Source organism: Sceloporus occidentalis, unplaced genomic scaffold (assembly GCF_023333645.1).
Source record: "Sceloporus occidentalis isolate IW3139 unplaced genomic scaffold, rSceOcc1.0.p SCAF_23, whole genome shotgun sequence".
In the NCBI taxonomy this organism is placed as follows: domain Eukaryota; kingdom Metazoa; phylum Chordata; class Lepidosauria; order Squamata; family Phrynosomatidae; genus Sceloporus; species Sceloporus occidentalis.
In genome coordinates this window covers 4,913,512-4,940,455 of record NW_028317003.1, presented here as the reverse complement: position 1 = coordinate 4,940,455, position 26,944 = coordinate 4,913,512, and the positions used below count along the sequence as shown (strand labels likewise).

General features: G+C 38.2%; 1 protein-coding gene across 1 annotated transcript; it reads left to right on the top strand.

The window, feature by feature from the left end:
* Window positions 1-3,031: 3,031 nt before the first annotated feature.
* Window positions 3,032-24,000, top strand: LOC149300723 (SH3 domain-binding protein 5-like). Its single transcript, XM_089484772.1, has 8 exons — window positions 3,032-3,109; window positions 8,238-8,366; window positions 12,255-12,419; window positions 18,063-18,193; window positions 20,521-20,563; window positions 21,166-21,382; window positions 23,026-23,286; window positions 23,792-24,000. The coding sequence occupies exons 1-8, from the start codon at window positions 3,032-3,034 to the stop codon at window positions 23,998-24,000; spliced, it is 1,233 nt and encodes a 410-aa protein (XP_089340898.1).
* The last annotated feature ends 2,944 nt before the right edge of the window (window positions 24,001-26,944 follow it).

The following is a 26,944-nucleotide window of genomic DNA, read 5'->3' as shown; positions in this document are numbered from 1 at the left end:
CAGATGAATGTACTCATGCATGCGCACATGCTAATTCTTATTAAAACATTGGTTTTTTAAATACCTTCATTACTAAGGAGTTATTATGAAAATGGCTTGGTGAATTACAAATAACTGTGAATTACCGTATTGGCTCAAATATAGGCTGCACCCTAAAGTTTGGTGCTATTTTAAAGATAAAAATATTTTTAAAGAAAAATTACACATTAGTGGAATGGTAAAACAGTATTTTATTAACATGAATACATGTAGTTTGTCAGCATATGTTATATACAAACAGAAAAACAATTTTAAGCCCCCCCACCATAATTCATAATGAACCCTACTTATAGATATTTTCCTCTGCCCCCCCCGATATGCTTTATAACCCCTGATATGCCACTCTGCCTCCCTAATATACTTTATAATCCCTGATATGCTTTATGCCCCCTGATATGCCACTCTGACCCCCCAAATATGCATTATGCCCCATAGAAATGCCCACCTGCACCCCCTAGAAGTGCCACTCTGCCCCCCCGATATCCCACTGTGCTTCCTAGAAGTGCCCCCCCCCCCGACTTACCAATGCATCCCCAGACTCCCTGGTGTCTACCGTGGTGGCCGGTGAACGCATAGACAAGCTCAGCTGCCGGCACTTCCGCCAGGGCTTCTATGGTGGAGCACCGGAAGGTTATGTCACCATAGAAGCCCCGGCAGAAGTTCTGGCAGCGGAGGTTGTCTACGCACATCGTGTAGACGTCCACGGTGGTCGGAGAGGAGGATCCAGGTCCCCTGCAGCGCTGCAGGGGATCTGGATCCTAACCCTGCTGCTTTTGAAAAAGAAAAAAAATAAATACATGCCCGGAAATGCATGTCCCGGGCATCCCTGCGCTAAACCCCGAATATAGGCAGCCTGTATTCAGGCCAATACAGTTTTTTGTTTTTTTACCTATTCCTGTATTACTGATGGCGTTTTGGAAAGCTCATCACAAAATATCTTTTTCACTGCTGAAACAAGCAGATCATTGTGAGACATTAAAGGGGGGAGTAAATGGTATCCTTTTCTTCACCAGAGTCGCCAAATATTGTTAATGTGTATTATATAACTTTAAGAAACGCTTACAGTATGCTACACTAGGTTTTCCTACCTTATCTGATTGAGAAGCAAATGGTTTTCATGATCTTGTAGGAAGAAAACTATTGTTTTCAACCTGGAAACATAGAAACATAAAATTTGATGGCACATAAGGACCATTTGCCCATCTAGTCTGCCCATTTTTCCTAAAATGATGGTACATTAGTTCAATGTTTCACTGTGTATAATGAAGGGCCCACTTTAATGGGCTTCTCCTTCAAGAAAAGGTGAACTGACTCTTCATCACATATACTTAAGCCAGTCAGTGGACTTTCAAAACATTAACATTTAATTTTGAATCATGTCAGGTCAACCTAACCCTAACATTAAGAAGAAGCACACCTGGGTTGGCCTATCATATTGGATAGTGATCTTCGGGAGTTGAAATGATCAACTCACTTGCAGACCCACATTTTGAGTAAACTGCCAAGAGTGTCAATTAGAAGTCCAATTTTCCCATCAGGTATTGTAATGTTTTTGTACTAACTGTGTTTCCAGGAAACATATCATGTCAGTGATATGTTATAGTGGTTGTCAGCAGTAGATGTTCCTTCTCTGCCATCTGGCAGCATGGCTGGTATGGTGCTGGTTCCCTGGGACACCTACCCACCAAAGACTCTAGAGCGCAAACAATGTGCAGTGAGTAGAAGAAATAAGATGTCAGCACCCCCACACCATGTCCCCTGATTCAGTTGTCTGACCAGCTATAAATTTAAAGTAAGGGTCTTAGGCAACAATGACAAACCTCCTAAAAGTATTGTGTATATTAATGTTAAAATATTGTTTGGTGTTAGGGCTATGAAGTGGATTGATACCATAAATATCTGATTATTTTTAGATGTAGTAAGTGTATCCGAGATTAAAACCCAGATGTTTTATGTTTCACAAGAGGTTTTATTTCAAACGGCAGGGAGATAGGATAAACAACAGAACGAAAAGCCACACAGCAGACACTTAAGTCTTCCAATACAGAGAGAATAAGCTTTCATTTGATGGCATGAATTCACCAGATTTAGAACAAAATCTTACATACCTATGTAGCTTAACAAATGTATATATTTGTTTTGGATGACAGTGCTACATTTATACAGAGGTTCCATGCAAACGCCGATTCTATACACCCCTGCAATAACCCACAAACTTATTTTCTTTATTCACCCCTCCTCAGCTCTTTCCTACTTTCCTTTCCTCATCTCTCCTAGATTTTCTCTCCTGTGCTTTTCTATCTTCTGCACAGCTTTTCCTTTCTGTGCTGTCCTTTGCCTTCCTCTCCTCTCTCTGCCTTTTCCCTTCTGTGCTTTCCTCAACACTTCCTTTGTTTTCCTTTCTGTGTCCTCCTAAACGTTCTCCTCCTGTTCCCTTTTTCTGCTTTCCTCTCTCCTTTTTTATCCCTCTGCTTAGCAATCAATATTTGAGCTCCGGGTTAAAAGAAGACAATAGCACAGCATGGGATAGATGCAACTGAACTCTCACTACGTTATTTACTCTTGGGTAAAATAAATGTATATAATAGTACAGACCATATGTTCTATAACAAAAGGGAAAATCGTTCATACATAGGCACAGTCCTAATACCCATAATAAAATGTAATCTATAGTAAAGGTCTTCCTTAACAGCAGTAACCATGGACCCATCTTGCATTTTTAATCTATATACTCCTCAATAGAGATTAATTTACAAAAGTTTGGTGTCAGCAGAAAAATTTTAAGAACCAGGCCATTTGGCTGCTGAGATTAAGGAATCGCTATTTTACACCAAGACACTTGGTGCAATTCCCTCCTCTTCCTTCACCAAGGAAATGTGATTTATATAACAATTATGGACCATACCACTCCATTGTGTTCATTTTATGTTCATTATCTTCTAGCTCAGATTTTATGCATCGGGCTGTTTTGTGTTCCCATTTTAATGTCGTCATGTTTCTTTCCCAGGGAGAACTTGAGAAGCTTAATCAGTCTACTGATGACATCAACCGAAGGGAGATTGAACTTGAGGTATGCAAAGAGATACTGTTTTTTCTTCTTCTGTGTAGCATGTCTGATGCTTGCAAATACAAACATGCTATTTTGTATTAATATATTGTATATTTCAATAATGGTTGATTATTGGTCCAAACTGCCCCTTTTGGCTTATTTAAAGGAGCGGTCCTGTATAATTTTATTTAAAAAAAAAAAAAGTATTGTGGACCACCTCTTTATTGGTATGTATTACAGAGACACCACATTGTTATAAAGACATTTACACTGGTAGGTGGTCCATCCAGCTAGTAGCAATAATGCCCTATTTTGATGACCCCCCCCCCACTGTTCACTAGGTGATTTTATATTGACTTCAAAACCTATTTAAATGCGAATGTTAGGTATCTATTGACACAGTTGTAAGAGACTGAAGATGAATATTGCTGGAAACCAGTTAAAAAGCATGTCTAAGAGAAGGCCGAGTGAATGGTAGTTCAGTCTTAATTTAACACACTTAGGCTAGGTTTCCACTTGGTTTTTTTTAGCTAAAAACGCCAATAGCGCCACCTGGCGTTTTTTTAGTGAAAAAACGCAGCAGCCAGATGTTAGCTGTTCTTCAATAGGAAATCGCAGAATGCCATATCCACTTGGCGTTTTTTTGTTTGGCGTTTTTTCAGTCCTCTTTGGCGTTTTTCTGCTTTTTTGGGCTCTGTGGCAGTTTTTCAAAATCGCAGCATGTTGACACTCTGGCGTTTTTTGCAAGGAAATCTTGGCGTTTTTCTCCAATAGAAGTCTATGGGAGAGAAAAAACGCCATGAAAAAGCCGTGTGGGTTTATTGCCTTGGCGTTTTTTATGGCGTTTTTTCCACAGTTACAATGCAGAGGATGGACCCAGTATCTGTGTGTCCTACGAGAAATAGGCTGGAAACAAACAGTTTCACACAAAACAAAGTTCATATTGAATTCTACACCATTTGGAACAAACATGCCATTACAAACAAACATACCCAACTGGATCCTGCGTGCCAAAAGCAACAGCAAACAATTTGCACCATCATTTGGGGCCAATCTTCCTAGAGGAGCAGACATTCGGAATAAAGCATGCCTTACAAACCACAGAAAAGTGACAAAAGGGTCCGCCGGGGCGTTTAAGTAGAACTCTACCAAGTAAATGACATCAGGGGGCAGATACTTGCCATTTATCCTAATCCCTTTTAGCTGGGTGACACTTCTAACTTGTAAAGGCTGGAAAAACTGCCTAAGGTCAAAAAAAGCAATTTCCACAGAAAGGCTAAAACGCCAGAAAAAACTCCAGAAAAAAACGCCAAAACGCAGAAAAATGCAGTGGCAGTTTTCTTGGCGTTTTTCATCAAGAAAAAAAACACAGGACAAAAACCCAAGTGGAAACCTAGCCTTACACTTGTATGCAAGCATGGGTGTCACCAGCTTTGTCTTGTATTTCTAGTTAACTGCATGACCAACAAGGGTGTGAATAAATGTATTATATTTCATCTGTATATTTTAGGTTGTTAATAGTATTGCATGTTCCTTTTTTTGCCTTGTAAGCATTTCTTCTATTTATTTGAAGAGACTTTATTTATGAGTATATGCGATGATTTGATCGTGAATCATTTTTAGTTTGATGATTAAAAAGGAAGAGCTGTCCTCTGGGTGGTTTTATGGTATGTTATTGTCCTACGGTTTATGTGGTTGCAGCATTACACCAAAGGAAACGATTGTGTCACACTTTTCCTGTAATGCTTGCTTCTAACTAAAATGCAAGCTTGTAACATAAACGTGAACATATGTTTCAGAGTTTTAGTACAAATTACAAACTACATCTGCTCTCAAAAATACACGTGGGCATGTTTCTTCTTGTTCAGTCATATGATATGCTAATAGCTACAACATTATGAAGGAGTATCTGCAAGAAGAAGCTAATGGTGAGAAATATGGAAATAGGATATACGTCTAGCTCCTGCTAGGTTTAGTTCTTCAAATATGTTTCCAAGAATATGCCAATAGGCACCCATATAAGTGTAGGGAGGGTTTTTTCCCTACCCCAACTATGCTTATTTTATTGACCTTCCATGAACGTAAACAAGAGAGGCCACCAAAAACACAATCGGCCCCAGTGATCAATTGGGATGGCACTGCAATTGTTGGTGATCCTGACCAACCTGGATGATTCTGCTAGTTCTTTATATGTTTATCCAACTACGTAAGTGACTCCAGCAGATGCGCCCAGAAACTCTCCCAAGCGCCATAGAGGGTTTCCTAAAGCCACAGAATGCACATTTTTAAGTGCTTATGCTGGATGAACTACTGCAGTGACACCGCCTAGACAACTCAATATAATAGTGGCATCTGTCTAAAACTATTCCATGTCATGCCTTGTGCTTTAAAACCTTGGAATATGGAGTCCAGTTGATTGTTCTGTGGTCATGTGGCCACCACTGTGACATCATCAGGGCTTTTTATAGAAATACTAAGGTTCAGACAGTAATGGGGATTTCAGCAGAATAGAAGGGATGGATTCATCTGTACAGTATATCTTCACAATTATTACTTTGATTTGCATTGTTGGGTTAATATTGCTCTAATCCGACCACAGCGGTAACTACTTTGTGGTACAGGTTTTGTCATAGTGCTACTTTTGACGTTTACAGGGCTAATAAGATGCCTAACTTTTATAAACATGATTTTATTATTCATATAATTCTCTGTTTCGTGGCATCATTAAATGCATTACTGTGTCTAACTAAAAAATTATGACTGCTTTGCATTTCCTACGTGAACAGCCAACAAACTAATTGACTTTTCGGTGACTTAACATGTTTTTTAAACCGCTTATTACTAAAAATTGGTGGTGATATATTTAAGATTCCCAGCTGGCTGATATGGAGAATAAGTAGTAGGTACAAATTTGCATTTTACAATCATAGAAAACAAGATAAAGAGGATCTCATCTTTGAATGAGCTGCATAGTTATAGTTCTTGCCTTTAAAACCTACAGATGTCTAAAATGACGACCCCAAGTAGGGAGACTAACACTTTATAACATAAGGTATAAAACAGATGTTACATTGCATCTTTAACACACTGGGAAAAATAATCTTTTTCAGTCTCTACATCCCTTGAGGGCTGATCACAACAATCTAAACCAAAGTGCCATAACAGCCACATTAACCTTGATTGATTAACCTAGATGACAGCTAACTACCAATGGTAAGTTCTGTCCCTGCCTGTTTCTGGCACAGAACATCCTCTATCTATCTTTGGCCCAGTGAATGTCCCAAACTGACCAACGCAGTTTCCAAGTAAGAAGCACGACACGCAGGTCAGCATTTCACTTTGCAGAATAGAGCTCATAAAGTATTGAAGAATAGCAAGCCTTCTGCTGGGGTGTCTGGGGCAAGGTCACTGGAGACCTCTCATGGAAAGTGAGTTGGTATCCCTTTCCATGTATCTACAACATCCAATAATTTTATTCCAAGGACCAGAAAATACAGAAAAGGGCAAAACTTAAAAGGACTTTCAATTTTGTTCTGAGAAAGATTGACACGGTTTCACAATTTCAAACCACGGCAAGTTGAAGTTCGTAAAAACCGCTTCATGCAATTAATATTTAAAGGAATAGATAACGAATCACAAGCATGAAAAAATACGTATAAATGAAGCATCCCTGGGATTTAAGTCCAAAAAAGCTTATGACAGTTGCTGTTTACATGAAGCAATGGGCAAGCTGACACCTGCAATGGTCAGCTAATCTAAAGCTACATCAGAGGACTGCTAACAGCATTAACCAGGTACTTCATGAAAAGATGCCTCTATAGGACCAGTCCTGACATTATGCACCCAGAGGGTACAATGATGGCACTTTCACTTTAATAACTCAGATATAGTGGGTTTCAGAGTCTACAGTGCCTTTTTTTTTTTACTACCTTCCCAAGCACAAAATAAATGAACTCCAGTTTTAATGGTGACCAATATCACTTATAATTAAAATACATTCTAATTAAACTTCTGATTTTCCAGATATTTTTAAGGTATATTTATACCCTAAATCATTGTCTTGTTTCATAATTCACTTTTTGAGAAGTGAAAGGGAAACTTCAAGCGGCTGGGACTTTCCACACTCGGTCTTCTGACGCCTACATATTGGCTGTTATTAGTATTCTTAAAATTATTTCTTATATGAGGTTAACCAATTTGTCAGAGAGTCCGACACATCTTCTTCTTCAGTTGAGTGTAGTCCTTTGCTAAGTTATCATGTATGAGAAGTAAATGGGACAAATAATTGTGGTCAATGCGATTGCTTACAAACCCTTGCCTGCTGTCTTCTGATAATATGCCTGTTGTGCGCTGAGCTGTGTTAACCTGCCCAGTGTATGCATTCCTTGTGTCTGAACTACTGTGTCCTTAATGTCTGGTGGAATATAGAGGCATTTATACATGATGTGTATGCAGGGCCGGCCGAAGACTTAACGCCGCCTGGGGCGAAGTTTAAAATGCCGCCCCCGCCGACGCCGGGGGGGCGGCATTATCTACCCCCCCACCGGTACTTACCCTTAAACAGTCCTGCGGCGAGTCTCCCTGTGCTGCCACGGTGCCGGCTTGTAATGCTGAGCGCCGGAAATTCTACTCTACCCATTCCTGTTTAATCAGACTCATGCCTCAGGAAATTATTCAGTTATATTAATTTTCAGTTACCATGTTAAAAGGGAACATGGTTTTTCTGTAAAGGAACAATCCAATATCCCAGACAACCTCAACAAAGAAATGTATATTAAAGTAGGAGAAGTGACAGCACAACACCTCTTCTTTGACCAATTCATAAAACCAAAACCTCATCATTTATATTATGTTTTATATATTTATCGCCAACTAGTGCAGACGGTTGGTTTTTTTTTTTTTGTATACTCTGTACAGCCAATACACTGTATTTGCAGCATGCTCACATGTGTTTGGTAGGCTGTATTTTACACATTTGTATTCTTTGAGCCTGGAACTAGCTTAACGCACCAACATTTTCCTTTCACCTCTTCTGTGGTCCAGTGGCTGGTTCAAGTAAACAATCAGTGGCAAGCAAAGTACTGCCATTGGAATCAATATATAATTTGTTTGTCATGCCCCAGCTATAGTATTTCTTTTTCTTTTTCAGGATGCCAGACAGAAGTTCCGAACTGTGCTTACAGAAGCAACTCTGAAACTAGATGAGATGGTGAAGAAAATTGGCAAAGCTGTAGAAGACTCCAAACCTTACTGGGAAGCCAGAAAAGTGGCCAGACAGGTATGTGGAATGGCATTCACTGAAATATATGCCCACATTCAACTGTTCTTTTGTGTTGCTGTAATGGCATTGGATGATGTTTGATGGGGTTCCATTTATCCCATTCATGATTATATGCTACTACAAAGCTACTACATTTTCTCTTTGCTTGTCTTAGGTGCTGTCGTAAGCAATGGTAATGCGTCGGTATAGATTCTTACACCAATAATCCTGGTACCTCTTTATTACACCAGTACTCCTGCAATTCCGTTTTAACAAATATGTATTTTTATTTAACTAATTAACTGACTTCCAAGAGCAAATTAGAGGAAGCTAATAATTCTCATATAACTTAACGGTCACCAACTGGAGTATACAGACCTATGAAAACAATATATAAAAAAAGGCCCAAATTCTCCACCAACAGAGCAACTACATGGATTTTGTTCAGTTAATCCCTATTTTTGATGTTGAATGGGAGGTTTACGTAATAAGCATCTCATGGGAGAGGAAGTGACCAGTGACTATTGTTTTATCCATGTGAAAAAATAACAATGTTCATTGATTCTTTTTGTATGTATGAGTAAAGATTTTTTTACTGAATGGGTTGTACTATTATTTTAGGTAAAGGGATGTAATCTTCTCATATTGGCTTTTTGTAAAAAAACAAACAAAAAACACACTATAAAAGAAACCACGTTTTCGTGATTCCAGGTGGTTTGATCTTCTTTTTTTTACTCTCCCAAGCTTAATTGACTGTGTAAAGGAACCATGTTTAGTAAAATGGTTACCATCTACAAATGATCTCATTAACATCTGGACTAGAGACTCAAGGCTTCAAGAGGAAGCAGAGCAGAATCACTGATGAAAGAAGTTGATAAACAAAAAGCAAAGGTTCATAAACTTGTTATCATGTTCTGTTCAACAAGTACGTGTGCATATGGTGCCAAACATTTGTTAGAAAATCCCGTGGATAGATGGCTGTTTTTTTGATGTCCATTCACTAGGGTTTGAGTTGTCATTTGGGTAATAGAGGTAACTTGACACAGCATCTCGTTTTTATGGCATACAGCCATACCCTACATTTACGTACACAATGGGGTCTAAAGCACTTTTTAAAAGAAAATGTACTACCTTTTTTTTCCCCACTTTTCAATGCTATATCTTAAGCAAGATAGAAAAAAAAAAAAGGGAAAGCAGAAAAACATGATATTGGCAAATGAGGTCCGAAAGGAAATGCCAAAGAGGGAGGAAAGAATAGCGGTGGCAAAAAAAAGGGGACAACGAGGTTGCTAAAGCCAGGAAATCTAGAAGAGGGTCCCTTTCTGTGTAATTGCTCCAATCTGGCCTTGGGGATCCCATATAAATTTTATAAAGAGTGCCTTTGAGAGTGGTTTGTCAAGATAAGTACATAAAAAATGTTATTGTGAAAATCTGGTCACTTTAATGTTAAAAGAATTTCCGATTTTAGAAACTGGATTTCACAGTAAGCGAAGTGTTACTGTTTAGCATTTCTACACTCTCTTCTTAATTTGTTTTGTCTAATTTGATAAACCACAGTTCGTTTTTTTTAAACATGTCTTGAAATCTCCTGCTCCTTTCAGAACGCTCTGTTTCAGAACATTTGCCGCTTCAGCCATAGTGGAGGAATAATAAAAAAAGAAAATAATGAATACCTCAGCATTTCTGTTGTGTTCACACATCAAGGTGTTTCTAACAGGTTCAAGCTGCTACTTTAAGATGGAGAAGGGGAACATACAGAGACTTATGAACCAAGGCTACAAGAAATTACATATATAAAATAATGCTTTTGTGGAACTCAAGGTTAACACAGAATTGCGGAAGAACTCTAGAACTGAAAAGCAGGTGTGCCGAGAAAAGTCACTGTTGTAGTCCAATTTTCTGTGATTTTAATGGAGACTAATCTCGGTGGGCAGGACAAATCACAAGGTTACTATTGCTGACTTTTAGCAGTCGCATGCCATGACACTGAAATGTGTGTGATGTCACATCAAGCTCCTCCAACATCAGGCATGCAGCAGTATGATGTCATATATTTCACTTATTATGTGGGAAGTTCTGTGGCATTAAAGGATACATATTGGGGTTCATTCGCTAAATCGATGGTCCTGCATAAATCCCACTGACTGAAATATTCCTTACAAAGGGCCAGCCAAACCAGTCTTTGAGCTGGAGCTCACCGTGATTGTCCCTCCATAATGTAAAGTGAAGTAGATGAAACTACAGCTCTCCTGTCAACTCCTTTAGTGAATAGCCCCTATAATGTCTGCATAGCTAGATTCTGTGCGTCTATTGAATTGAATCCTGCAACTTCTCTCTGAAAGAACACTTTGTATTGATGACTATGAGCTGTGACACGGCTCTATTGTCCAGCCTGGTTCACTGCTCTTATAGCGCGCAAAGCAATCACAATGTGTAATGGACTATAGCACACCACTTAAGCTTGTCATGCATTTGAAGAATTAATATCCCTGCATTTTCTTTCTGGTTTTTGAGATGAAAGACATCTTAAATTATGTGAAAATGACTATGAATTAAATCTACAGTAATATCAGGTTTTAGCAGGTTCTTCACCCCCAACAGATTTAATAGAATGGTATCATGTCTTGTGTTAACAGGGGAAATAATTGAATAATGGACTGCTGTCTGCTTTTTCAGAACGAATTATGCTCTTGTTTACCTGAAATGGCCTACTGCAGATTTCTACTTCCAAAATAATACCTAGTTCTGTGATTTGGCTGGCACAGAGATCTGGATGACCTTCTGAAGTTGAGCTCTTGGCAGTTGGGTCCGAGGACCTGCTGGGCCCAATGCCCTGGGCTGGGAGATTGCCCCTCATTAATGCATTACTGGTTACATTAATATGCCCTCTTGACTTGTGAGGAAGAGCTGATTTTCATGCTCTAGAAGCTACCAATTAAGACATTATTATTATTATTATTATTATTATTATTATTGTTTTTATAAAGCACCATCATACTCTCTTTACAAAAAATATAAAAAATATTGATTTGGCAGTAGCCAGAATAAAATAAAATAAAATCGGCCCATGAGGAAAAAGCCCATTCCCCCGTTTCCCTCTCCTTCCTACTCCTATTTGACATAAGCTTGGAGTTAAGGACATTTATCTAAAAAGTGTTTTTCATTACTGTAGTTTGAACACATCTGTTTAATAGCGTCTAACAGTTATTGTTGTATTATGGTTCCTTTACTGTATGTTGTAGATGCAATCAAATTATGATTGTGATGTTAGTATTTTTTATAGAAAGAATGTACCCTCCAAATGGGAACAGACATCCCGGCAGCCCTGTTTGAACATGATTTACACACTTGGTTTAGTGTTTTCTCACAGAAACATGGATGTCGTTTTAACAACTTTACGGTCTATAGTCCCCCCCCCCCTGTTAGAGCTTTATTTACTATATAGTGAGCTACTGTGACATTAAATGTAATCTCTCTGATTTAACTATGCATTATGAAGGACCAGCATAATTCTGCTAATGCATAGTTAAACATGGAAGGTAATTTTTCAGATTTAACTAATGTAGATTCCACCTCCTCTGCTCCTTTTCAGAGAAGAAATTCCTTGGGTGGGTACCAGTGGGTACCATCACAACAACATGGCGCACTAGCCAGGGTACCATATTACGCCCCTCATTCTTGCACCGTTTACCTTAATTCACAATACTGATGTTGTCATCATGCACATGCCTGTGACGCATGGGATAATTTTCTAACAAGTAGACCCTTTGTAGTGCAAATTTTTTACTTGACCTTAACCTTCCAGCGGTGTATGACTCTGTGTGATTAGATACTTTAATTAGATTGAATTCCATGCTAATAAATTGGCATTAAACATCTATTTTCTTTTACCCTTTTTTTATGCAGGCCCAGTTGGAAGCACAGAGGGCCACCCAAGACTTTCAGCGTGCCACCGAGGTGCTGCGTGCGGCCAAGGAAACCATTTCCCTGGCAGAGCAGAGGTTGCTCGAGGATGAGAAGCGTCAATTTGACTCTGCCTGGCAGGAGATGCTGAACCATGCCACACAGCGGGTGAGATGTGTGAATAGCAAATTCAAAAATGTCGCCTTCTCTTACAGCTTTTACCGATGCCAGAGCAATTACACAGCAGGGGATTTTTGACACCTTGACGAATTAGCCCATATAACAGTGTAGTGGAGAGTGCTATTATCTAACGTGATTGCATGATCTATTTCATGAATGTATTCCTGCCTCCTAACAGATTGTTTCAACAAATTCTGCCATTTATTACTCGTCATTTTAAATTTTAACCTCAGTTTGCGCAATCGTGACTTTCCATTTAAGCCCTAACTTAAATATAGGCTTCTGCAGTGCAGCATCTCAGCAATGTCTACATTTTTTTTAATTAGCGACCTTACACAAAACTACATTGTGTAGAGCATTAAAACATTATTGGCTCTGTTTTGTTAATTATCGGTGATTAAGCAAATAATTTGCATGGGAGTTCTTAGACTGCTCTCTCTATGAACTAGCAATAATGTGTATATATTATTTCTATTCTCTTGATGCATAATTTATCGAAGAACTAAGTCGTCTAAAGAAAAAGATGTTTAAACGTTGTTGAAATGTGACATATCATCTAAAGCTTAGAATCTATTGAAGCACACATCAATCAGAATAACATATACACATAGTCATTTTATTATTAACAGGTATTTTTGAGTAGGATTATAACACAACCTCTGGTGTGTTTACCACACTGTGTTGATCACACTGTAGTAACACTTGGGTTCTTTACTTTTTATCTTTTTTGCTGTGTGTAGCGTACATGAATACTTAATAGCTATAACGCTACTGTGCCATACTTGAGAATACTTTCTCACCTAAGGCCCTTTTATGACGTATGGATTGATGGACACTCAGATGTGGCAATGATTTCCCGTAAGAGTTGTCCCTTCTTGGCTCACCTCTAGTCACATCTAGGCGCATGTTAAGAAGTCTCCCTTCTGAAATTTCATCCCTATACAGATTTTGACAAGAAATGTGTCAAATGTGAGCATCCTTATTTGTTTTTATTGCCAACGAAAGTGTGTCGAATGTTGCCATGCTGTGATTCGGTATTTTTGCTGTGGAAAGTGATTGCAGCCCATCATTGTGCTTCCACCCTTACGCAGTGCTAATTAGTAGCTTTATGGCCCGGTGGGATTATAATCTATACATATAAAGGGTTAAAACTTTTAACGGTTCGTCTCTCGTTTTATTATTGGCCCCACGCAACACGGCACAATGAGCCTTTAAGTATCCTTGGTGGTTTCTGGTTTATACTAAACAACTGAAACGAAAAACAAATAGGAAGTGTTAATGATGAAAGCCATTTTTTCGTAAGCAAGGAGCATCAGTCATGTGCGAGTCTCGAGTAGAAGAAAAATCTAGTCTGATCAGAGTCTAAAAAATAAGGACCAGACTATGTTGCTTGTAAAAAGGTACCCGGTGCTGCTTCGGTGGACGTGTTTGCACAGCCCAGCGTTTCTGGTTTTTAAGAAAGGACATAAAATGTGCACAAAGCCCACTTAAATATAGAAATATGTTTCATGAGAGTGTAACTTCTAAATCCATCCAAATAGATTATTCTGTATATACAGTTATCACTTCCAGTATTTACCAATTACAAACTATAGGTCTAACACACTTGAGACCCACATATCACAATTAACTCAAAAACTGTGGGTTTTTTTTTTGCTATATTTTGGAAGTCACAGTTCACATTGTTCTAATGAGTTGTCTTTGTAACAAAATCCAATATAAAACCTAAAACACATCCCTCCCTTAAAGTACTGTAACCCTGCCCTGAGATTACTAAAATTCAAGTGGGCAAAAGGGACAGATTACGTTGGTGTGACGTATGCCTTGTTAAGGGGCGACCTTAGTAAATCCAGAGGCCTGGTGCTATTAACCCCTTCATGCCCACGCCCTCCACAGTCACGGCTTGGCAAGTAGTCCTGACCGTGACAAACTTGGCGTATACCTGATTAGTCTATGGCCATGTGCACCTTCTTCTTTTCCCCTACATAATCTTATCAGACGTCTAAGTCATTATAATTTACTACCATCCATTACTTAATTATAGAGGCATAAATCTTTTACTTGTACAAACTGGAATTAAATGGTTAAACACAAAAGGTTCAGTAAGCTAACATCCTCTTACATAGGCATAAAACACTTTCCTAGGTGGGATATTCTTGACATTGAAACAATAATGGAGGCATGTAGCTACCAATAATGTCCAACAACAAAGAGCTGTTCTGTACATAATTAAGAAGTGGAGATTAGAAGGCAACCATGTTTAAAATACTAGCATTTCAAAGGATGAGATGTATTTTAAATAGAGAATTTCTTTGGTACAGGTGACTACACTTTATTACAATTTCTTTCACAGAATCCAAAATGTAGCCATATTGGTCCAGAATTATGAACCATCTCTACTTATAGAAGATAAATACAGCTTTCCAGGGGGCCCATTCAAGTGGACAACATATATTTTTAGCTTAACTCGATGTTCATTATAACAGCTGTTACACAGTTAAATAGCTTAATGGAAAAATCAATGGGACAGCTGATGCGCAGTCACTCATTAAATGGTCTTCTCTCGTATTGACTTCCATTTGTTTGTTTATGTAGGGTCCCCCCCCATAACGTAACTGCAAAAACACACTATTAGAATTTTAGACAAAATTGTAAATAGCTCATATATTGATTTACTGTGTTCACTTGATATTTTATTCTCGTATGGATTAGGTCAATCCTTGTAAAATTAGATACCATTTTTATTAAAATAACAGTCCATAGTAGTCTGCAACATATCACCCACTGTGTTTAAAGATTTTGAGTCTGTTCAGAAGGTTTGAGGAACAAAACATTAGTATTTGAACCAAAAGTGGATCTTTTCTGTTCCCCTGTCATGGGTTTTATTGGTTTGCTGTGTACTTCCTTCTGCAGCAACGTTTTAGATGTCCGTGGGGTGCATGGTTAGGGGTGAAGTGAGGGCAGGACTATCCATGGCACTGAACTGAAACAGAGGATCTCGCCAACCAGCTCATGATCCCCACTGTCCTCTGAAGCAGAACAATGGGCAGTGCCCAAAAATCACTGTATTGGACACTACTGGAGAGTGACCCCCAAATGAGCTTTTGGATGCCATGTTATTAGACCATTTGGTTTGGTTTCTCTTCTCTGCTGAAAGTTGTCAGCCCCCCCCATCTGAAACTAACTTTTAGTTTTATTTTTTGCAAATTTACGTTATTACTATTAATTGAAAACTGATCTGTTGTAACTTTTCTGTTCTTATGCATGAATCCGTTCGTTGGACTTGTGTCAAAGTTACGCTTAAACATGATTTATTAGGACCTATTTTGGGCAGAAGAGTGATTTAGTGAGAATCACATCTACCTAGCACTCAGCTTTAATGCTGGGTGAAAGGGGGAGGATAGTGTTGTACAACCCTTAAAAAATCTGTTCCCGCTGCCTAAAATATGGATGTGTAAATAGTTAATGATTCTGAAACTAAATAATAGAAACACATATATTGCCTGATAAGGATTATATGTATATTTCTACTTTCCTAGAATTTTAGTACATTATTTTGATCTGGTTACACAATAACAAGGCAAGGCATATGCTTGTTTAGTGATGACACTAAGTGCACAATGGCAGCTGCAGGTGGCTTATTAATAGACTAATGCCCTTGTCACTAGTAGATTGTAATTTCGCAAACATAGTCTTTGAGAGTGAAGTAAAATTTGCGGATTTCAACAGATTCTCTAGCAGTTAATCATATAAGTACATTTTTGGAATAAACAGGGTTGTTAATACTGCATGTATTAATTAATACTGCATGTAGACACTCTCCCACCCTCACATCGCTCCACGGTTTATTCACTAAAGGCAGTGGTGGCAGGGGAGTTGTGCTTTCAGCTCCCTCACTTCATTCTTCATTATGAAGGGCCAACACTGGCAAGTTTCTCCAACAAGAAAGGCTGAGCCGGCCCAGTATAATTTATAATTCAGTAGTTGCTGAGACTTTGAAGAAATTTGACTAATTTCACTATGCATTAAATGAACAGCCAAGCTGTTTCTGCTTTCTGATGTTTAATGACAACAACGGTGTGTTACACGGAAAGCCATAAAGCAACACTAAAAAAGGAAAAGTGGAGGGAAGCTGAAAGAAAGGTGCATGTCCCATGTATGATGTACGAAATAGACCACTTTACCTAGGCACTGCCTCATTATACCTCTGCTTTGTTGAGTTAAATTTACAAAATGTCTGTTTACTATAATCAGTGACCAATTTGAGGTTATTCTAAAGACTACATCTATCCTTCATTCTCTTACCTTTTTGAATGCAGTGTTGTTACGGTGAGGTCATAATGGCCGAGCCTTGTTGTGACATCTTTACAATGATGTCGCTCATAGCTTGACCAAAGGTTGGTTAACAGTCTTCTAAAAATCTGTAGATTCAGAGAATTGCAGATTTTACTGGTGCTTAAATGCATGTTGTGACGGAAGCCTCCATCACTGGGGCCACTGGAGAAGCCTGACTGCCAGCCTCCTCCCTATTGACTATGGGCCCTGGGTTTGTAGAGACTTCTGTGGCTACCCCCAGCAGTATCATCTCATCACTGGCTGAGGGGATTATCTCCGGCAGACAGCCAGGATCTGCCACCAGGGAGTGACCACCATTCTTTGATGTTTAATGTTGTATAAATCAGTCTCCCCACCTATTGTATTGTTAATCCCGTTACTGCCCCTGTTGTCTCTGGGAGGCAGATTAAGGGGGCGGTTTGTGTCCCAATATCTTGTTTTATGTTAATGTGTGTTTTGCTGGATATATCCAGCTCTGTGTGTCTAAAATAAATTAGTCTTCGTTTGGTTTTACCCTACACTGAGTCTCGGCTAGTGACTGGGGAACCGGGGAAAGTGTGTTGTCCCAGGCTAAGGGAGCACAAGACAGCGGAGGTAGTCGGTCGGACTAGCCAGCTCCGTGACACATGTATATTTGCACAATTTTGTATTACTTAAAAATATCATGTAGTCGTAGCATTTTTTTTTCTTTTGAACTGCTAAAGTTATTTTTAATGAAAACATTCACAGGATCATAACGCAACCAGGATATCGGGTGCATGCTGGGATATGAGCTTCTCAACACACAAAGCAGGCCATGTTAGTCTGAATCAGGAATTACAAATATGTTTGGGCAATTTCCGAGCCATTTTAAAGAATCCTCACACTATAATATGACCACTTTTAATTTATTTAAAGATCTTAGCAGTGCAATTCCAATTTTATACAACTCTATTTAAATCTTTACGACTGCTGTGTTTATCCTTTTGGAGTACCAGGCAGGCATGCAAACCATTGTAAAGGGACAGAAGGCCATTTGAGGACTCCCGGCATATGACTAGCAAAAATTTAGAACCTGTTCCTTGGAAATTACAAATGATGGATTTCAAATGAGCAAGTTAACTGAAAAAACAAGATAACCATACAAAAGAAATAAACTGTCTAATATCTGCTTCTCTTATTCATAGTCGGTACATATTTGGGTCCATGTTGAGACCTATATGAGTGAAAAGAGGTTCTCAGAACCTAAATATATAACGTGGGTCACTGTGACCTGTACTTGAAATTTATTTTTTTATGAACCTCTTTCTTTTCAAGGTCATGGAGGAAGAACAGAAGAAAACACGCAGTGAGCTGGTGCACAAGGAGACAGCTGCCAAATATAATGCTGCCATGAGCAGGATGAAGCAGTTAGAGAAGAAATTAAAGAGGACTATCAACAAATCAAAGTATGTCCCTTAAAGCCTGCTAATCGATATGAACTGGGAAAAAAAAACTTTACAGAATACAACCAGCTCCCCAGCCAGGGGCTGTCCGCTCTGTTAGACATTGAGCCGGACATTTCCATGTGTGTTTGTATATGACATTAATAGCCACTTAGCTATCAAGGGTAGTTGATATATTTTTCTTTGGACCCGCATGTAAAGCTATATAAGCATTCGGGACATCAAGTAAACTTGTACAGCTTTATATCTTTATAAGGGCTGCATTAAGTAATCACAGAAGACTCCTTTATTTGCTTTGAGCTTTTATAATTGACTAAATGTTCACAAATGGTTAAATTGCATATTTGCCTTTTAATGATGACAAAGATATTTGAAGGTGTTACATGGCAAACCCATGTGTGACATCACATGTTCTTTAGTGTTCAACAATCAGAAACCAGGATGTTAAGTATTCTATGATATACCCTACTATTAAGAATAAAAAATACCTAACACGGGTAAACTAGAATAAAAGACAAACATTTTCTGTCTTAAAATATATATATTTTTTTATATCTCAGGATTTTCCATGCTAAAATTAGACTACTTGCTCATGTGGTGAAAATGCCCAAGAGGCGGTGTGGTTTTACGGTCTGTTTGTATACAAGTCCAAGCTATTAATAGTGTTTATTTTTGCCAACAAACCCATTTGTGCTAATTTGTCAATGATGTTAACTGTTGACTTCCTCTGACACTGAGTCACTGGCAGTCTAACGAGTAGTAAGTGGATTAGCAAATGAATGTTTGCAGCTGTTTTATGTTGTAACTAATTGCTGTGTAGATGTATAATATTCCCATATATTAATGAAAACATCCAATCTAATATTCAATAATGGGAGAGTTGTGATTTAAACTCTCACTTCATTATAATAATTGAATTTTTAACCACTTAATGACAAAATGCATGTTTTTCAATGGGTTTAGGGACCACCCATTGTCGTTAAGGGGTTAAGGAGACATTGAAGAAATATCACTGATCAAAGTAAACAATTATACATATCCAGCCAAGCTCTTCCTGCAGCTTAAGCTCTTCTTGGTCTGTCCCTCCATAATGTATAATGAAGTCAAGAATTCACAACTCTGCTGCAAACTCTACTTTCAACTCAACTCTCTCCATTGTCTGGAGAAGTGTCTCTAAGAGGATTTGCTCCCTGATCTTTTTATTGCTTTTCTCGTTTAATGCCATACCTCTGAAATTGCAAAGAACTATACCTGTAAATCACAATTGAGGTATCTACGTTTTATACTTATTTTGTAGTTTAATCTTTGTTGGATTTTTAATTTTTACTTAGCTTGCGTCATCAGAAGATTAGTTCTGAAAAGATTTCAACAACACTGAAAGAAAATGGGTAAAACAAGAAGGCCTTTGTCCCGGCTATTCACGAACACCATGTCTCTCAAAGTATAATAGGCTCTCAGTAAACTTTTCATTCTGGGTGATCATAATGTGTAAAGGGGTCGCAATTCAACCAAGAGGTTAGGTTATTCATGTCATGGGAAATCTGAATTTTTCTCACTATTTTGTAAAGTGAGGTTGGTACCCCTTTCCACAATTTTACTAGACACAAAATCCAGAGCTGCCAATTGATTGTTCTTACTATGGAATAAGTGGGTATAGAGGCCCCTATGAAAGCACTCAATGGGTTGGGTGGTATCATAAATGAAAATAATTGTTGGAACATCTCACATTGTAGTGTCCATTTTTTTATATTATGATTAATCTGATCTAATATTTTGAGCACTGGGGTAAAATAATATTGAAAGAGAATTATTTAAGATGGGGTAGAAGCTTAAAAAAAAAATTCCCCTGACCTAAAAAGATTCCTAGAAGCAATAATGCCAGAAAACACATTTTTTTATGTTATAAATGCTACCCTACCCTGTTAAAATATCTATTTATAATGTCCCATGGGCTTTGTATATATACTTACACAAGGCCCGTGTGAGACCATCACTGTGAAGTAGTGTTCCCGATCCTTTCTTCAGCTCCTTGTGTGCGCCACTACTGTTTATCCTTGAAAACGTAGGGCAACCTGTTGTGAGAAATTTCACAATTGCGTTTATTTTATATTTTCGGGGCCTATTAAGGAAATAACAGTTATTATGGCACGGTTGCTATGTGTTTCTTGATAACCATTTTCTTCACACCACAATCCAAAATCTGCGTGTCCGTGTGACAAATTACATGGTGTGTAACCACTCGCTGGACCACATTCCCACTTCTAGGACTGGTTTTATCCCTGCTGACATAATAAAATTTAGGTGTTTTTTTTTTTCTTTTCTTCACGTAGGCCGTATTTTGAACTAAAGGCAAAGTATTACTTACAGCTAGAGGTATGTACTTGATTCTGCCTTTATTACATATATTTTGTGAAGTATAGTAATGTAAAAATGTAAGTGATTTGGGCAAAAATAAACATTAACCAGTGCAGCCAAAAAAAAACGCCCCCAAAACTCTATATGAATGTGAATTTGTAATTTAATATAAGCCAGGGGTGCAAAATCTTTCTTGGATACCTTTAACACCTTTTGATCTGTATATCTCTTGATTGCATATACCGTATGTTTTTTGTCTGAAATTTTTTTGACATTGAGACTGCATGTGCCCATCTTCCTAGATGTATAGGAAGGGAGGTAAGGATACTTTACGGCCTACACAAATCTCTTAATGCCCATTGACATGTACTACAGGCCATGACCTTCTGAGCTTCTATGATGCGGGGGAAAGACCGGAGAAAATAGATATGTGCAGCTATACCTGCGCAGGGTTACCCTTCTTTCTAATCTTTCTGTTGATCTATAAACTCAGAATGCATTTTTGTTCATTTTATGGCCTTTACCGTTAACTTTCCGGTAATTTGCCAGTTTCAGATTTGTTGTGCATTATATTTTCATATAAGCTACCAGTTGTTTACTCATTCTTCTACTCTCTTCAGCAACTGAAGAAAACAGTAGATGACCTTCAGTCTAAACTATCGCTGGCAAAAGGAGAGTACAAGACTGCTTTAAAAAACCTGGAGATGATCTCCGACGAGATCCATGAGAGGAGGCGTTCCTCAGCCATGGGCCCCAGGGGCCGTGGTGTCGGCTCCGAAGGCAGTAATATGATGGAGGGTTTTTCTGCCTGCAAGCTGGACTCGGATACGATTTCCAGTAAGTATGTCACTTGTACTGCAAAGTGCAAGATACTGGATGGAAAGGTTTGTAAACCATGTATGCGTTACATATGTGAAACTTTCCTAGGAGTTAGTATGGGTTATGGGAGTTAGTATGGGTTGTTGCTGGGGGGGGCGGTTATCCATAGAGACCTCAGAAAACCTTTCAAAAGAAAACATGTATCTTTTTATACATGTATTTTGTGGCATGTAAGTATTAACTAGATTATATTGATGTATTATACATACAATGTGCATGTATAAAACAATTCTTTTGTAGAGCAATCACCATAGAAACCAATAAAACATCTCTGCTGATTGGACCACTTTTAACACTGTATATCAGAATTGCTTTTTCTTTATAACCTGCAATATGAGAACTTGCCTTGCATGAACCGCTGTTAAATAATCTATTTGTAATCGGACGCGGCCACGGGTCAACGTGTTCTTATCGTCTGGATGACTTTGGGTCTCTGTTTCCTGAATTGTGATTATATTTCTCTTGAGAACGTGGTGTTCCTTCTGTGCTTTGTAGTTTGGTGACATAACAAAGCTTCCCACATACAGTTTCTCATAGAATTGTTACACTATAACCATTTTAATGTGAGACGGGACAGAAAAGCACCATCCTTTACACAGTTTAGAAAGCACAAAGCTTGTTTGTATACCCAAATTAGTAGTCAGAGGATTGTTTAATACATAATAACATTAGGAACTGACATATAACGGGGATGACCTGCAGGGGATTTCCAAAACAAGCATGTTTAGTTTCAGTTCCTGAAATGTACAGTGTTGTGAAAATGTATTTGCCCCTTCTTGGTTTCTTCTATTGTTGCATATTTGCCACACCTAAATATTTCACATCATCAGGCAAATCTTAACATTAAACAAAGATAACCGAGTAAATGCAAAATGCTGTTTTTATGCATAGAAGGAAAACAGCTTTTCAACCATACCTGGCCCTATGTGAAGCAATTGCCCTCCTTAATTACTAAATCAACCAATTAAGGAAATTTTATTGATAATTGGGTTCAATTTCACTAGGCACACCCATGTATGATGACTGCCAGCTCTGTCTTGCAAAGTGAAGTAGGCTAAAAGATCTCAGAAAGCTGCACTTGGTGTCACGATCTAAAGAAATTCAAGAACGGATGCAAAAAAGTCATTGACATCCGTCAGTCTGGAAAAGGTTAAAAACCGGCCCAGTCCCCTCCAACAGATGAATAAAGACACACATGTTTAATTTTCTCACATAAAAATGGACTGATGAGCTTTTGTGGCCTATAAGTCTCAGGCTCTCAGCGCACCAGAAAAAAACCTGTGTTTTCTACCTATTTTCTGTTTCTTTAGCATATTTATGGCATTTAAGCCCCATCGTATATGTGTCTACTCTGTACTGTCACCTACAAGGGCCTTGTGTGTGATCTGCAAGTATGTACTTCCCCATGTATTACATAAATTACCTAATTTAACGAGGGCTTGTAAGGAAATTTAGTTTTGTTACCTTTGCTATTGGGATTAGGCATTTTATCATGTGGTTGGGATACTTGGGTTGACATAAACTTGCTTTCTATGAATAGCAGACCTTGGCATGAAAAAAAACCTGGAAATTCAGATAGAAAATTTATTTTGTTATTACAGTGACTTCAGATGTTTTTGATGAGGACAACCTCAGTAGTGTGATTTCTGAAGAAGATTCGGAGACCCAGTCTCTTTCCAGCTTCAGTTCTGGTCCAACGAGCCCCTCTGAGATCTCCAGCCCATTTCCGGCAGCACCTCGCCCTGGAAGCTTGGATCTATCAAGCCCGTTATCTCTGTCTGATTTTGGGCTTATATCACCTGTTTTGGGACCCCGCAGTGAGTGTAGTGGCGCATCCTCACCAGAGTGCGATATGGAAAGAGGTAAAAACAATTTAATAGCTCAGAAGTATTTTTTGTATATTTGTCACAGTTTAGTTACTGTGGAGGATATGATAAAGAAATGGACACATCGGCATTTAAATCTCTAACCGTGGTCTACTCTATATACTGAAGTGAAGTACATAGTATTTTCTAGTTTTCTGTATATGCAGCTGCTGTATATCTATTACAACATACCTTCTTGTCTAAAGTTCAGTTTATTTCCTCTTATAGAAAAAATAGAGAATGGCATACTCTTTCATAGAAAAATGAAAGGGTCCTAGAAAGCTTGATGGGGGTATGCACCGGTGATTGCAAAAAAGCAACAGAGAGTCCTAACTGTTTATATAAGGTGGATCTCCAAATAGTTAAGTCAAAGAAAAATATTTGTTCTTGGTATCCTTCCACATGCCGAAGGATGGGCCGAATGATTCATATCTGCCCTCAAATTCTTTCTATATCCTTGTATTAATTGTGCCTACTTTATTGTCTCCGTTTGTTTATTCAGGTAATAGAGCAGAAGGATCTGAGAGCAAAGCTCAAGACAGAATAAATAATAACAGCGGCACCAATAGGAAAGCCGCTGCATTGCCTCCTCTGGACAACAAGATGAAACGGCTGTCCTTGGAGAATGGAAATCCAAAGGATGAGTCCGGCACAGAGGGAAAGAAGTGTAACCGGTCCCAGATTTCAACTGTTTTAGTCAATGCGGTGTGAGCAACACGACAGACGAGAGGGTTGAAAATATGTGCCAACAACTTTTTTCCAACAAGTGCGGCAACTTGTGTGGAATGCTGGGATTTATCCGTGATGGAGCGACAAATGAATGCCATGAGGCAGTGTGATAAAGGAAATGCGAGTGGCTTTGCCAGCAGGCAACCACTCTGCCTTTAGTCCTTATATACTGTAAGCCCTTGAATTTTAGGGAAGGTGGCTAATTAAGCCATCGCTAGAGCAATAAATTGCAACAACTTACAGTCTGTGCCAAATGGACTCGAATCTTATATGGACAATTGTGACAAGGGGTTCCTTGCTACTGTAGGAATGCAATCTTCTGTAAGGATTGTCATCTCATTGTATTGTGTATGTATAGCATGAGGCAACTCTCATGACCATGGTGGTCACATTTTTAAAAATGTGGGTCATTATGAATTACTGAACGGCTGATATGTAAAATAGCACATGAAGCTCACTGTGAAAGCAACTGTCCTGCGAACTTTAAATTCCCAACATTGATACATTTGATGATGCCCGAAGAATTAGCTCATCACATCACTTCAGACTAGGAGCCATCCACCCAAACATCCCATATAACCTGTTGTGTATATATGTATATATATATATATATATATATATATATATATATATATATATAAAATAATCCACATAATACATCTTTCACATGCCATACCCTTTCCTGTGGTCTTCATATAACCTGCAATAACATCGGGTACAGATGGTTGCGTTTATTCTCTTGGCCCATAGCTGCACAACTGGACCTAATGAAGGTTATTTCATACCAGTCATTAATGTATCTAACCCATTACCTTACTCTATTTAAGTAGTCATTAGTGGTCATTGGACCAGCCTTCCTACCCTATTCTATCAGTTGAGGATCTGTACAGGTTCTGTATGCCACCAGATATTATTATTGGAAGGCGTTGAGTATGTCGTGGACACTCATTTGTTGTGCTGTTGATTCAACATGTACTTTATTTTATACACCAAAATTTTGCACAAATCTGATCTTAGAAGAACAAAGTCTCTAGAAAGCTTTGAGCTGTATTTAATGAACTGTACATATGGAGTTTACATTTTTCTGCCATGTCTTGTAGACTTACTGAGACAAATTTCTACCATGTGCCATTAGGAATGATATTTTCAGCTTCTTTCCTCAATACTTTAGTAGGCAAAAATGTATTTGGTCAAATGAAGGTCAGTTTTATATTTTGGTGCAAATGGAATATACAAATTATGATGGTAAGACTCCAATGCCAACTCGTATACGCATATTCCTATCCTAGTTTTGTAGTTGGAATGACATTTTAGACCATGAGTGGGATCTCCGTTGTCCATTTTGTATGGTCTATCTGGGATTTTGTGAGGAAATATTAAGACAATGACGCTGTTTTTAGATACAGCAGAGTCCATGCTGCTGGTTTGTACATTATCCAATTTTGTTTTCTATGTCATAATGTTTTGGGTGTATCACGCTATTTAGTATTACAGGAATGTGATTCATTTTCCCTCTAGTGTCTTTGTTTTGTGTCGAGTCCAAGTCACAACTTGTGCATTTCTGCAGAAAAAGAAAGTATATTAAAGGGTGTTAAAAGCAACGGTGTGTTCCTGGTTCTTTGTAAATGCGTCTGATTCCCCATATATTAAATAAACAACTAATTGGGGGAAATTGAAAGTCAGATATCCAGGTTTTTTTTTTTTCATAGTTAACCCCAAAGGTATTGTTCACAAACAACCACTCAATCCAGATATATAATTAAATTATTTGACTGTCTTTTCTGAAAAATGCCCTATGTTGTGCATATTATAGGAACACAGCAGGTAAAAACCTAAATTTACAAGAAAGATGTGCTTTAAAAGAATTTTGTATACCAAAATGTGTAAATACACCAGGAGACACACAATAGTTAATGAACTTAGAAATTAAAATCCTAATTATGTTGTCATGTTGCACACATTCCTTAATGACTGATCTCTTAAACTAAAGAGCTTCATAAACCGTCTAGGGTGCTAGCAGACATCTGCCATATCAGAATTGTATCTCTCTACATGTCATATTTGGGTGTGGAGAAAATGTTGGTAACTTTTTGTGGGTGTATGGACCAAATGTAGTGTTGTTGTCCAGTTGTGTTTGGTGGCCACCATTGAAGCCAAGTCCACTCTACAGTTAATTCTTCATAGTACATGAAAGGTGATCCATTGCTCTTCATGCATAGATCCAACCCTAATATTGAGTTTGCATGTGACCAATCCCTATCTGTTTGCAAATGGATTCTTAATAAATGATTTATTTGAAATTGAATATGAAAATGTCACCTACATGTACAACAACACTAAAAGCTTAATCACAACCTACATTGGATTGACTTATATACAGAAATAAGAGTAAGTAGAAGTATGCTTATAATAAATCGGGACTTGAGTACCACCTTTACAGCTATAACGGAACAATTCTGTTTATCTGTTGTATCATGGCAATCCATAAAGAAAAGTCCTGATGTTTCCAATGCTTTTATAGGATAAAACACACTAAATATAAACTCAACTGAATCCAATGAGTTACGGCTCAAAAAGAACAATGTCAAGCAGCTAAACAGATATTGGCATGTCTTATAAAGGGTTTCAATGGAAGAGCGAAGAACAATGTTTTGCACAAATCATTAAGTTGCAAATAGTAATAAGAACTACCAGAACATAGTTCAAATCCTGTATTGAAAGAAACAAGAAAGAAAAAAATCTAAAAAGGGATCTTGGCGCAACAAATACTGTATAGGACTGACTGACTGACTTTTACTTCATGGACAGAGGTAAATAACACAGATGATTACCTGTGAAAGTGGAAATGCAGATAGCGTGGGAAGATGCATATAATTAAGGTGCTGTTCCACTAAGACAAAATATTATCCATACTTTCTAGTGTGTT

Excerpts from the sequence above, each read along its gene's own strand:
- LOC149300723 (XM_089484772.1), top strand. The coding sequence starts at position 3,032 with ATGTTTCTTTCCCAGGGAGAACTTGAGAAGCTTAATCAGTCTACTGAT. Across the intron at positions 8,367-12,254 it reads CCAGAAAAGTGGCCAGACAG|GCCCAGTTGGAAGCACAGAG; the intron begins GTATGTGGAATG and ends TTTTTTATGCAG. Across the intron at positions 23,287-23,791 it reads AGAGTGCGATATGGAAAGAG|GTAATAGAGCAGAAGGATCT; the intron begins GTAAAAACAATT and ends TTGTTTATTCAG.